Source organism: Loxodonta africana, chromosome 5 (assembly GCF_030014295.1).
Source record: "Loxodonta africana isolate mLoxAfr1 chromosome 5, mLoxAfr1.hap2, whole genome shotgun sequence".
NCBI classification, from domain to species: domain Eukaryota; kingdom Metazoa; phylum Chordata; class Mammalia; order Proboscidea; family Elephantidae; genus Loxodonta; species Loxodonta africana.
In genome coordinates this window covers 118,662,987-118,676,648 of record NC_087346.1, presented here as the reverse complement: position 1 = coordinate 118,676,648, position 13,662 = coordinate 118,662,987, and the positions used below count along the sequence as shown (strand labels likewise).

The following is a 13,662-nucleotide window of genomic DNA, read 5'->3' as shown; positions in this document are numbered from 1 at the left end:
GCACCTAGAACACTCACCTCTTTTCTTTTACTTGCCACCATCTTTTTATCTGATCTTTGGATACTTCCAGTTCCAAAATAGTCAAGCACTGATGTGGGTGTAAGTTTTACCGGAGATAAAGGCTTATTCTTGGTCTTAGTGTTTTTTTCATTCTTTTTCATGTCTGATGTTCCAAGATAACTATCTGCAGATCCTCCATTCTCTTTTGATTTAAAGGCTGCCTTCTTACACACAGGGTCATCTTCTTCATCTTAAATGAAAACATCAATTTTAATTATATAACAGAACCACTTCTGCCAGCTTTATAAAAAGTATACAAGAACCATGGGATTCTAATGATTTTTTTCTTCCTATCTACCAAATCCAATAATCAGCTCCACATTTACCAGTACCAGGCCTGTAATACGCTACCCCCCTCTAATTACTATCCAGAGTACACATTTATTCATTTATGTATTCAACAAATATTTACTGAGCACCCATTATATGCCCGGCACTGATCCAACCAGTGATGATGCAGCAGAGAATAAAAAAGACAAGATTCCTGCCCTCATAGAGAGTAGAGTCTATAAAAGAAAACACATACAAATAAATACAATCAAGTTATAAGTGCTACAGAGAAAAAGTAAACAGGATGAAACAAAGTATGATGAAAAGTGCTCTTGTAGAGAGGGTGATCTACAAAGGAAAGCCTCTTTGATAAGTAACACTTAAACAGAGCCCTGAGATGAAGATACCTTAGTCAAGAACATCTTAGGCATAAAAACTACAAGTCCAAAAGCTTTAAAGTGAGTGTGCTTAGAAATCAATGTGACTAGAGCACAATAAGGGGAGAAAGCTGAAAGATTTAAGGTCAGAGAGCTAGGGGCCAAATCCTAAAGGCCTTTTCACATCACAGAACCATGGAATAGAATTTTATGTACAAATAAATTATAAAGTAGACACCCTACTCACTTATGGACATAATTAGGTTCCAAAGACCAGGTCATTACACAAAATCAGCATTATGTGAGGAGGAAAAGGACCTGGAGGCAGCACGGAGCCCGGACCCTCAGAACTGCTGTGCCCCTGGTACTGCTGTACTCTGGACCCCAATGCCCTGCATCAGAGTGGCGCTTGAGCGGACCTGGGGCCCAGCGGCTGGACTAGAGGCAAAGTTGGCAGCTCTGGGGCTTGGACAGCCAGCAGGGCCGGGGGTCAAGACAGTTGGTGGGGGTTGCTGACTGTGTCCATGCCCTCCTGAAGCTGCCCCAGCCACCTGCTGCTGCCCACAGGCTGGGAAGGACCCCATGGAAATGAGCAACACCCTGCTGGTCTTGGAGGTCTTAGAATCTAAGGCCAAAAGCCCAGAGACTAACAGCTGCTCCGAAGAGGAGCTCAGCAGCCCAGACCACAAAGGAGGAAGGTGAGGCTAGCTTCTCCTGCAGCCCCTAGGCCCCGAATTACCCCAGTACCCTTCCCACTGCAGGACTTGGTCCCTCCAAGGCGCTTGAGTAGAGGAAAGCAGCAGAAGCAACCTAGCCCCACCCCCACTGTCCCGCCTCCTCATGGGCTCCTCCAGCCACTCGTGGGCCCTTCTAGGAAGGACTCCCTCAGAATCCACCTCGGTCGCCTCTCTCGCAGGAAGAGCTGCAATGGTGGCTCTGGCAGTGGGGCTGGGACCCACAAGAGACCTTCTGAAGAGCTGGCTGCATCAGCTGCAAGCCTGACAGACGTGAGTGGCTCTGTGGGCTGGGAGCTGGACACGGGGAAGAAACCCAGGTTAACGCACCCAATACTCGGACAGCAGATTTTTTCACTATTGTTGTAAATGTGAAATGTCGGATAATGAGGCAGTCGGTAAGTGAGGGGTAGATGGATTCATATTTACTGACATAAAGATATTCCTACCTTTATTAAGTGACAAAAGCAGGTGATACAGTATGTTTAATGATACATATGTGTATAAACATGCATGTATGTATATAATATTCAAAATAAGGGAAGGCTATACAAATTGTGGTCTAGTCATGTAATGGACACAGGCAGCTACTAAAAATGAATCCCAAAGTACAAAGCTTTGCAATTTTTTTTTTTTTCCAAAAAAAAAAGTGGTATCAGCAAAAATAAGCTGGCAAAAAAACCCCAAATGCAGCACTTTGTTCTTTTAGGCTAGCCCAAACAATATACGTATAAATGCCACCCCTAAAAGGTGAATTTCTTTTCATGAGCCTTCTCTACTAGCCATCTCTTTATCTCTATAATTAGTAGGAAGGAATAGAGCCCATCTCTGAATTTTGGCTTGTTGTCAGGTACCATTGAGTTGGTTTTGACTCACAGCAACTCTGTGTACAATAGAATGAGACACTACCAGGTCCTGCACCATCTTCATAATCATTGCTGTTTGAGCCCATTGCTGCAGTCACTATGTCAATCGATCTCACTGAGGGTCTTCCCTTCTTTCACAGGCCCTCTAATTTACTAAGCATGATGCTCTTCTCCAGGGACTGGTCCCTCATGATAACACATCCAAAGTACATGAGACAAAGTCTAGCCATTCTCACTTCTAAGCAGCACTCTGGCTGTACTTCTTTCAAGACAGATTTGTTCAGTCTACTGGCAAAACATGGTACATTCAATATTCTTCCCCAACATCATACTTCAAATGTATCAATTCTTCTTCTTCCTTATTCACTGTCCAGCTTTCACATGTGTATGGGGTGACTGAAAATATTATGCTTTGGGTCAGGAACACCGTAGTCCTCAAAGTGACATCTTTGCTTTTTAACACTATAAAGAGGTCTTTTGCAGATCTGCCCAATGTAATACACTGTTTGATTTCTTTGTTGCTACTTCCATGGATAGATTGTGGATCCAAGTAAAATGAAATCCTTGACAATGTCAATCTTTTCTCCATTTATCATTATGTTGCTTACTGGTCCAGTTGTGAGGGTTTTTTATTTCTTTATGTTGAGGTGTAATCCACACTGAAGGCTGTGGTCTCTGATCTTCATCAGTAAGCGCTTCAAGTTGTCTTCACTTTCAGTAAGCAAGCTTGTGTCATCAGCATAATCACAGGTTGTTAATGAGTCTTCTGCCAATCCTGATGCCTCGTTCTTCTTCACATAGTCCAGCTGCTCGGATTATTTGCTCAGCACACAGATTGAATAAGTATGGAGAAAGGATACAATCCTGACATACACCTTTTCTGACTTCAAACCACACAGTATCCCCTCGTCCTGTTCAAAAGATGGCCTCTTGGTATGAACAGGTTCCTCAAGAGCACAATTATGTGTTCTGGAATTCCCATTCTTTGTAATGTTATCCACAATTTGTTACGGTCCACAGAGTCAAATGCCTCTGCATAGTCAGTAAACCACAGGCAAATACCGTTCTGTTATTCTCTGCTCTCAGCCAAGACCCATCTGACATCAGCAATGATTATCCCTTGTTCCACATCCTCTTCTGAATCCAGCTGGAATTTCTGGCAATTCTGTAAATGTATTGGCTGCAACTGCTTTTTGAATTATCTTCAGCATAATTTTACTTCCACGTGATATTAATGATATTGTTCAATAATTCCTGCATTCTGTTGGATCACCTTTCTTTGGAATGAGCACAAATACAGATTTCTCCCAGTCATTCGGCCAGGCAGCTGTCTTCCAAATTTCTTAGCAAAGATGAATGAGCACCTCCACTGCTACATCCGTTTGTCGAAACATCTCAATTGGTATTCTATCAATTCCTAGAGCCTTGTTTTTCATCAATGCCTTCAGTGCAGGACTTCTTCCTGCAGTACCATCGTTCTTCATCATATGCTACTTCCTGAACGTTGACCAATTCTTTTTGATACAGTGCCTCTTTGAATTCTTTTCATCTTCTTTTGATGCTTCCTGAGTTGTTCAGTGTTTTGCCCACAGAATCCTTCACTACTGCAACTTGAGGCTTGAATTTTTTCTTCGGTTCTTTCAGCTTGAGAAATGTCGAGCATGTTCTTCCCTTTTGATTTTCTAACTTCAGGTCTTACACATTTCATTATAACACTTTGGCTTTTCGAGCTGCCCTTTGAAATCTTCTGTTCAGCTCTTTTACGTCATCATTTCCTCCGTTCACTTTAGCTACTGTATGCTCAAAAGCAAGTTTCAGACTCTCTTCTGACACCCATTCTGGTCTTTTTTTCTTTCTAACTTTTTAATGACCTTTTGCTTTCCTCATGTATGATGTCCTTGATGTCATCCCACAATTCACCTAGTCTTCAGTTGTTAGTGTTCAAGGCATCAAATCTATTCTTGAGATGGTCTCTAAATTCAGGTGAGATATACTCAAGATTGTTCTTCGGTTCTCGTAGCCTTGTTTTAATTTTTGTCAGCTTCAACTTGAGCTTGCATAGGAGTAATTGATGGTCTCTTCCACAGTCAGACCCTGGCCTTGTTCTGATGATACTGAGCTTCTCCATCATCTCTTCCCACAGATGTAGTCCATTTGATTGCTGTGTACTCCATCCACCGAGGCCCATGTGTATAGTTGCCATTTATGTTGTTAAAAAAAAAAGTATTCGCAATGAATAAGTCATTGGTCTCGCAAAATTCTATCATGTGCTCTCTAGAGTCATTTCTATCACCATGGCCATATTTTCCAACTAGTGATCCTTCTGTTTCCAACTTTCGCACTCCAGTCACCACCAATAATTATCAATGCATCTCGATTGCATGTTTGATCAATTTCGGACTGCAGAAGTTGGTAAATATTTTCAATTTCTTCATCTTTGACATTAGTGGTTGGTGCATAAATTCGACTAATCTTCGTATTCACCAGTCTTCCTTGTAGGCGTACAAATATTATCCTATCACTGACAGCGCTGTACTTCAGAATAGATCTTGAAATGTTCTTTTTGACAATGAATGCAATGCCATTCCTCTTTGTCATGTACAGCATAGTAGACCGTGTCCTCACGATATATATTCCAAAAATCTACTATTCCTAAACATAGACATAATTTTTGGAATGTTTTCATGATTTCTGAATAACAATGTAATTACACACGCATCTTTAAAGAAGAAATATATAAGCACCGTGTGTTGTGATAAAATTTCAAGGAAGTTTTCATTGTACTAAGCAAAATTGCACACTAAGAGCCCTTTTTCACTTGATCACAAAATAAACTGCTACGCAGGCCCTTTAGAAAGTAGAATCAACTCTAGTAAAATACAGTTATGAAGAGAAAAAATGGATATATTCTCATGTTCACTTGCTTTGACATTTATTCGGTGCCCCCGATGCACACACTTTCCCCATACTGCTCATAGCTACAGGAGTAACTAACATAAATACCTACCACAAACACCTACCACAAATAACTAACACAAAATTTAAAAAATTCATAATCCTAAGCATAACGATATTTCTTATAAATATAGAGGATTTTGTTAAGGTGAATATAAATACAGACACCATTTGATAAAGTCATAGACATATCTGAAAATATTCAGACATCTTGCCTTGACGATATCATCATCATCTTGCCGGAAAACCTGAAGACAGAAGAAGTCCTACTATCTCTATTCTATGATTTCCAAACTAGTTGTCTTAAAGCCTCTTTAGCCTTTAATATTTCAAATGTTGTACCAATATGGAGGAAGAAGACAAAAAAGACCAAAGGTTGGAATGATGGAACTAAAAAAAAAAAATGGAACTAGCTGTATGCAAAAGGCACAAGCATTTAGCAAGTATTGATGTGCCCATCCTCACATAAAATAAATATTTTACAATCCTACAGAGCATAGAGATGAAACATTCTAAATGAAGTTGTGGTTTAAAAAAAAAATTTGTTCTTATTTTCTACTGAGCCTAAATTTGTTTCTGCCCTGTCAGAAGCCAAAGGCAAACTGTGTTCTCTTCTCCCCAGAAACTTGTAATAAAAATAATGAAAAACAGATCCAAGTCAAATTTCTGAGACCTAGTTGAAAATCATGGGCAACCGAACACTCAGAATTTCCCTCCGGGTTATCTGTCTCCTTATAAAAAATACCATTTATTTTTATTTATATACAACAAAACCACAAACATGGTAAAAACAAAATAAACTAGCATTATCCAACACACAGCAGAGGAACTGTCTGGGAGAGAAGATTGCTTTTCTACTCTGATTTTTATTTGTTCATTTATTTAGAAGAATAACAAATAAATGAGAAACAAAATAATGTGCAGGTTCCTGTAAAAATCTATTTACAAACCAAGAAGAAAAAAAAATCTAATTCTGGAGTTCATACTGCTGAGAGTTTGGCCTTTCCAAATGGATCACTGAATATCCTAATTCTGTGGTTTTGTTTCCTTTGGTCTAAAACAAACAGAAACCAAATCAGTGGAGCATATGCTGGAGAGATCAGGTTACAAAGATTAAAAACAATGTATTTAAAGGACTAATGGACCACATCTATCATGGCTTCCACCAGACTAAGTCTAGTACAATGAGATGGTACCCAGCTACCAATGACTGCTGTGACAGGGATCACAATAGAGGGTCCCAGTCAGAGTTGGAGGAAAATGTAGAACAAAATTCTAACTCAAAAAGAAAGACCAGGCTTGCTGGCCTGATAGAGACTGGGAGAAACCCTGAGACTATAGCCCCCGACACTCTTCAGCTCAGTAATAAGGTCACTCCTGAGGTTCACCCTTCGGCCAAAGATTGAACAGGCCCATGGGACAAAACAAGACCAAAGGGGCTTACCAGCCCTGGTGCAGGGACTGGAAGGCAGGAGGGAACAGGAAAGCTGGTGATAGGGAACCCAGGGTTGAGAATGGACAGTGCTGACATGTCATGGGGTTGTTAACCAATGTCATAGAACAATGTATGTACTAACTGTTTGATGAGAAACTAATTTGTCTGTAAACCTTCATCTAAAGTACAATAAAAAAAATTAAAAAAAATGTATTTAGCAATAACAAGTGAAAAACTAAAAAGGGAATCTGGGTACTTATAGACTTTTTCTATAAAGTTCCTTTTCAATACTACCTTGGGTCAAAAACTCAAGTTGTTATTTTGATGTTGGAAGTACAGAAGGGTTCACGCATGTGCCAAGCCTTCAATAAATATTTGTTAATTAAGCGAATGGAGGAGAAACTACTCACACCATCTTTGCCCCACTTATGTGGTAAGTCAGATATTCTATATACCACGATGTAATCAAATAAAGCTTCTGAGACTGCTCATCTTTCAAGATTACTCAAGAAACTAGAGATCACTAGATGGCTACAGATTTGGTACCAGTGAATCCTCTTAGAATCAAAATGGAGTAAGTTATAGTTAGAAATCTATTTTATAATTTGTATGTCTATTCGGAATTGACTCAACAGCAACATCTGGTTTGGTAGTGAAGTAGATAATAACAAAGGCAAAGAAAAAGTACTGGCTTCTCATGTGATGTTATCCATCAAAGGTACCAAGTCCATACTCAAGGGGAGGTAAGTCCTAACAAAAGTCAGAAGTCATAGCTGCCTTCAACTTCCGGGAAAAGATATACAGGAGAGAGTTAAGCATTTTACTACTCATGCTCCTCCCTCCTCCATCTCCACTAGATCTCACAGAAAAAGAATACAGAAGGAAAAAAAAAAGCTTGGATAATTGACCACAGGTACATCACCCAGGGTTTCTTATAATTCTAAGACATGAAACAGGCAATAGAAGGAAGCCTGAATGGTCCAGTTTTCAGGTTTCAAAAGCTAACGGGGTGATTCTGCAATGCAACTTCCCATCCCCATTTACATACCTCTTCCTCATACTTGAGAGAACAATCCTGGCCTCAGTATTAAAGCCATCTATGAATCACTTGCATATTATTTTATTAGTATTCAATGATATTTTCATAATATACTCCTGCTTCCTTGACATTCTGGAATACAATCCTATGTCTCTCATTCTCATATTCTTCTCAAATGTGGTCACAAATGCCTCACAGGAAAGTATGTCACCAGAACAAACAGTCTGGTCTGTTATCAAAGATGCTGCATAACCTCAACAATCATTAGACCTTCATTATTTGCTGTGTTCTTTTCAATTCTCCTCCCTCTCCACATACCACTTCATTTTTTTCAGTTCTCATAATATGCACTAATGAAAGGGAACAAGCTAGACAATAAAGGTTATACGAAAGCATCTAACCAAAGAGCAGCTGCTGAAGCTGCTTAGGTACAACCAAACACCTCACGGGTTTTGGTTTCTTAGTTTGGCAGTTTAGGGTCACAGTATCATGGGACATCCTAGTAATTGGCCTAGTAACAAGTTTAGTGTCTCTAGTGTATCTCCTAGTTTGTTGCCTAGTGCTCGGAGTATCAAAAGCTTGCAAGCAGCCATCCAAGGTATGATCTATTCTCCTGGATCAACAGACAAAGAAGGAGAGTCACGAATAGGAAAAAGAAATAGAAATGTGTAGCTAATTCCCACCATGAACAACTGCCTCCATTGCCATAAGACAAGAACTGGATGGTGCCCAGCTACCATTAGTGAACATTTTGATCAAAGACTCTGTAGAAGAATCCTGATCAAAAGGGATTAAATATAGAATAGAATATCAAATTTCCATGGAATCCATAATTTCTAGAGCCATGGAGGCTGGATGAACCTCTGAGACTACTGCCCTGAGATAATCTTTAAACCTTAAACCAAAAATATCCTCTATAGTCTCCTTAAAACCGAACAATAATTTAGCTTAACTAGTAAAGAATGTCTGCCTTGAGGACTGTGCACTTTTAAGAACTATCTGGGATCAAATTGACAACAGCAACTCAAAAGATTAGATAGGAAACTTAGGGGGCAGTGAGATTATGCTAACAGGTAAGGAACAATTTGGTAAGAGAGGGTAAGAATGGTTGCACAACTTGAAGAATGTAATCAATGTCACTGAATTGTCCATGTAGGAATTGTTGAATTGATGTATGTTCTGCTGTGTATATTCTCAACAACAAAAAGTAAACTAAATTATAAAAGAAAAAGAAAGCATTTAACTCTTATAAAGATGTTTTAGTCAAAGTTGATTTTTAGATAAAACTGCTAAACATCACAGAAAACAGATGTCCCTAAAGACTAAAAAAGAGATAGAGAGTCCTAACTATCAAAAGGAGAAAGGCAGATCCCCAACCACAGAACTACAGAACAGGAGAGTTCAGTGACACTGATGTACAATAACATCGTGAGCAGATCAAAAGGAGTGTACGGTATTCAACAGAAGCTGGCAGGTATTCATGGAGAATAAATGATGCCGGACTACGCCCTCATTTACTCTGAGTTACCAGGCTGGTAGATGAGATGAATACTGCAAATCTTTAACAAAATATCTACCAAATTCTTCTCTGACACGCTTGTGGCAGGGTTTCTCAACCTTCACATTACCGACATTTTAGGCCACATAATTCTACGTTGTGGGGAGCTCTCCAATGCACTGTAGAATGTTTAGCAGCATCCCCAGCCTTTAGCCATGGGACACCCCTCCCCCAGTTGTGACAACTAAAAATGATTCCAGATATTGCCAAATGTCCACTAGGAGGCAAAACTGCTCAACTGAGAGCCACTGGTTTAATGGCAAGATGGAGAAACACAAGCTAAGAGTGACTACTAAGATTCATGAGTAATTAAACAGCTATTTATAAGTAATTGAACTGCTATATTCAGGGTGCTAATAATGCTAAACAATTTTGCTGATTAAGAGAGAAACAGAAAAGATGAGTCTACCAAATCTGTAAGAGACATAAATACAGATGATATGAAAAATAAGAGAAAGGGGAACATCCAAAGACCCACTGGATTCTTTCACAGTGAAACTATGTATAACGCTGGATAAAAAAATTGCTTTTTTGAGAATAAGTCTTCTTAAAATAAGTCAGCCCTAATATTAGGTGTTGTGAAGATCAAATGAGACAGACAGACAGAAAATACGCTATTTTATTCTATGAAGCCAGTAATTAGTATTTTGAAAAAATATACACAGTATTATGTATATATGATAAAATTTATTTTAACATGAATACAGTAGAATTCTCCCTGCTTTTTTCTCTGGATATAAGAGTTTCAAATAAAAGATTCTTATGCAGAAGATATTGTTATTAAGAAAATACAAACTATTGCTTACCCTCATCTTTGTGAAAGAGTAAGTAGTATGAGTTTCACGCAAATCTGTAAAAATGTACAGCTCGAACTTTTAAAGTGGATTTTCTCTTTCTGTAATAAGTTAGAAAATAATGAATAAAGCATTGGCTATGAAATTACAGTACCAATTTCCAAACTTCTCTATTGATTCTCTCTGGCACGCACAGACAGCTACCTGGCCAACCGACTGGAGGGGATCCATATTTATGTCTGTTCCAAAGAAAGGTGATCCAACCAAAAGCAGAAATTATTGAACAATATCATTAATATCATACACAAATAAAATTTTGCTGAATCATTCAAAAATGGCTGCAGCAGTACATCGACAGGGAACTGCCAGAAATTCAAGCCAGATTCAGAAGAGGATGTGGAACAAGGGATATCATTGCTGATGTCAGATGGATCCTGGTTGAAAGCAGAGAATGCCAGAAAGATGTCCACCTGTGTTTTAATGACTATGCAAAGGCATTCAGCTGTGTGGACCATAACAAATTATGGATAACACTGCAAAGAATGAGAATTGCAGAATATTTATTTATGCTCATGAGGAACCTGTACATATATGAAGAGGCAGCCGTTTAAACAGAACAAGGGGACACTGTATGATTTAAAGTCAGGAAAGGTGTGCATCAGGGTTGTATCCTTTCACCATACCTATTCAATCTGTATGCTGGGCAAATAGCCCAAGCAGCTGGACTGTATGAAGAAGAATGTGGCATCAGGATTGGAGGAATATTCATTAACAACCTGTGTTACACATATGACACAATCTTGCCTGCTGAAAGTGAAGAGGACTTGAAGCACTTACTGATGAAGATCAAAGACTACAGCTTTCAGTATGGATTACACCTCAATATTAAGAAAACAAAAATCCTCACAACACAATAAGCAACATCATGATAAATGAGAAATGACTGAGGTTGTCAAGGATTTCATTTTACTTGGATCCATCATCAATGCCCATGGAAGCAACAGGCAAGAAATCAAAAGATACATTGCACTGGGCAAATCGGCTGCAAAAGACCTCTTTAAAGCATTGAAAAGCAAAGACGTCACCTTGAAGACTAAGGTGCACCTGACCCAAGTCATGATGTTTTCAACCATCTCACTTGCATGCAAAAGCTAGGCAATGAATAAGTCAGACTGAAGAAGAACTGACACCTTTGAATTGTGGTGCTCGCAAAGAATACTGAATATACCATGAACTGCCAAAGGAACAAATAAATCTGTCTTGGAAGAAGTACAACCAGAATGCTCCTTAGAAGCAAGGATGGTGAGACTACATCTCACATACTTTGGACATGTTATCAGGAGTGATCGTATCAGTCCCTAGAGAAAGACATCATGCTTGGTAAAGTAGAGGGTCAGTGAAAAAGAATAAGATCCTCAATGAAATGGATTGACACAGTGGCTGCATCAACGGGCTCAAGCATGAGGATAATTGTGGGGAAGGCACAAGGCTGGGCAGTGTTTCATTCTGTCATCGCCAAGTTGCATAGGGACTGACTCGGAACTGACTCGACAGCACCTAACAACAACAACATACTCAGGGTATCTGTAGGCATATGTCTATACATGTTTGTGTGTGCTGCAGATGTATCTATACATATAACAAAGCACATGGCGGAACAGTTATGGAGGCTTCCTAGACATATCCAAACAATGCAGGATTGGTTTACTGGGTTAAATGGCTTAGGACCATAGTCTAGGGGGAGAACTTAATCAATGAGCATAACACAATTCATAAAGATAATGTTCTAAACTTCAGGTAGTAGTGAGTTCATGTTAATGAGGGAGGAACAACTGTGAAAAGGAGGGTGAGAATTGTTGCACAACTCGAAGAATGTAGTCAATGTCACTGAACTTTACATGTTGAAACTGTTGTTTGGTGCATGTCTTGCTGTGTATATCCTCAACGACAATATAAATTAAGGCAAAAAAAAAGAGTGTTCTACATCTTAGTTTACAGAGTAACATCTGGGGTCTTAGAAGCCAGAGGGCAGCCATCTAAGATACAACTATTGATCTCTACTCATATCGATAAAAAGAGAATGAAGAAAACCAAACGCTCAAAGAAGAAGTTACCCACACAAACCACAGCCTCTTCTAACATGAGACCAGAAGAACCAGAAGAACTACATGGTACCTGGTTACCGCTAGCAAGCGTTCTAACCAGGGACACAATCGAAGGTCCCAGACGAAATGGGAGGAAAATGCAGAACAAAATTTAAATTCCTAAAAAACGCCAGACCTACTAGACCGATAGACTAGAGGAACCCTCAAGACAAGATACCCTTTTAACGTGGAAGTGAAGCCACCCCCGTAAGTCACCTTTCAGCCAAATAACTGATTGGCTTGTAAAATAAACAATATCACCCGTGAACAGTGCGCTCTGTTAAACAATCAACTGTATGAGACCAGAGAGTCAACATTTACCCTAAAGCAAAGATGAGAAGGCAAGGAGGGGAAGGGAAGCTAGATCAATGGAAAAAGAATAAACAGTATGGCTACGGTGACACACTGTAAGAACTGTAACCAGTACCAGGGAACAACTTGTATAAAAATTGTTAAATGGGAACCTAATGTGCTGTGTAAACTTTCATCTAAAACATAATAAAATAATATTAAAAAAAAAAATCTTATCTAAACTTTTCACATTTATCTCATATTTCCATCTCCTCCAGGAAATTATTTCCAGAACTTCCAAAATGAGAGTTACCTCTTCCATGCCTATCTTTAGAAGATATGTTAACTTTTTCCTTGCATTATACTTTTTATTTAAAAGCCTTATCTTCCAAATATTTAAGCCCTTAAAAGCAGAACTAAACTTTATTCTTTTATCTACTTCATTGATTGTCCCATCCCCCCCATACAGTTATGCAAATACAGTAAACACACTGCCATGTTTGCTGAATAAATACATTAGTGGAGATTTAATATTTTAAACTGTTGTTAGTTGCCATGGAATCCACTCCGACTCATGGCAACCTTACGCACAACAGAACAAAACTTTGCCCGGGCCTGTACCATCTTCACAATCGTTGCTATGTTTGAGTCCATTGTTTCAGCTACTGTGTCAATCCATCTCACTGATGGATCCCCTTGTTTTCATTGGCCTTCTACTTTACCAAGTATAATGTCTTTCCTGATGACATGTCTGAAGTAAGCCATCCTTGCTTCTAAGGAACATTTTAGTTATACAGCAAAACCTGCAAAAGCTAGAACTGGTATAAGGTGAAAACCTGTCAGAGAAGGAAAACTCAAATATTTTCCACTAATAGAACAGAAAAGTAGTAAGACTGCACCTTGTCAAAGGCAGAAAACTTCCCAAACCTGGAAAAATGAGGCAGTCTCATTGAGTTCCAGCTCTCACAGATTTCACTGTTTTTCCTCTAAGACTGTTCATTCATTCTTTTGGCAGTCCAGAGCATATTTCAATATTTTTCACTGACACCATAGTCTGTACACATCAATTTTTCTTCTCTCTTCCTTCCTATTCAACTTTCACAAGCATATGAAGTGACTGATAAGACCATGGCTTGGGT

The 13,662-nt window shown here is 39.1% G+C and overlaps 1 protein-coding gene across 4 annotated transcripts in view; it reads right to left on the bottom strand.

The window, feature by feature from the left end:
- The window catches only part of RFC1 (replication factor C subunit 1), a 121,476-nt gene that overhangs the window by 61,656 nt on the left and 46,158 nt on the right, over positions 1 to 13,662 (bottom strand). For all 4 annotated transcript variants that reach the window (XM_003411302.4, XM_010591419.3, XM_023549800.2 and 1 more), the window contains exon 5: positions 18 to 250. In XM_003411302.4, coding sequence (XP_003411350.1) covers positions 18 to 250 — 233 coding nt within the window. The remainder of the gene's footprint in view (positions 1 to 17; positions 251 to 13,662) is intronic.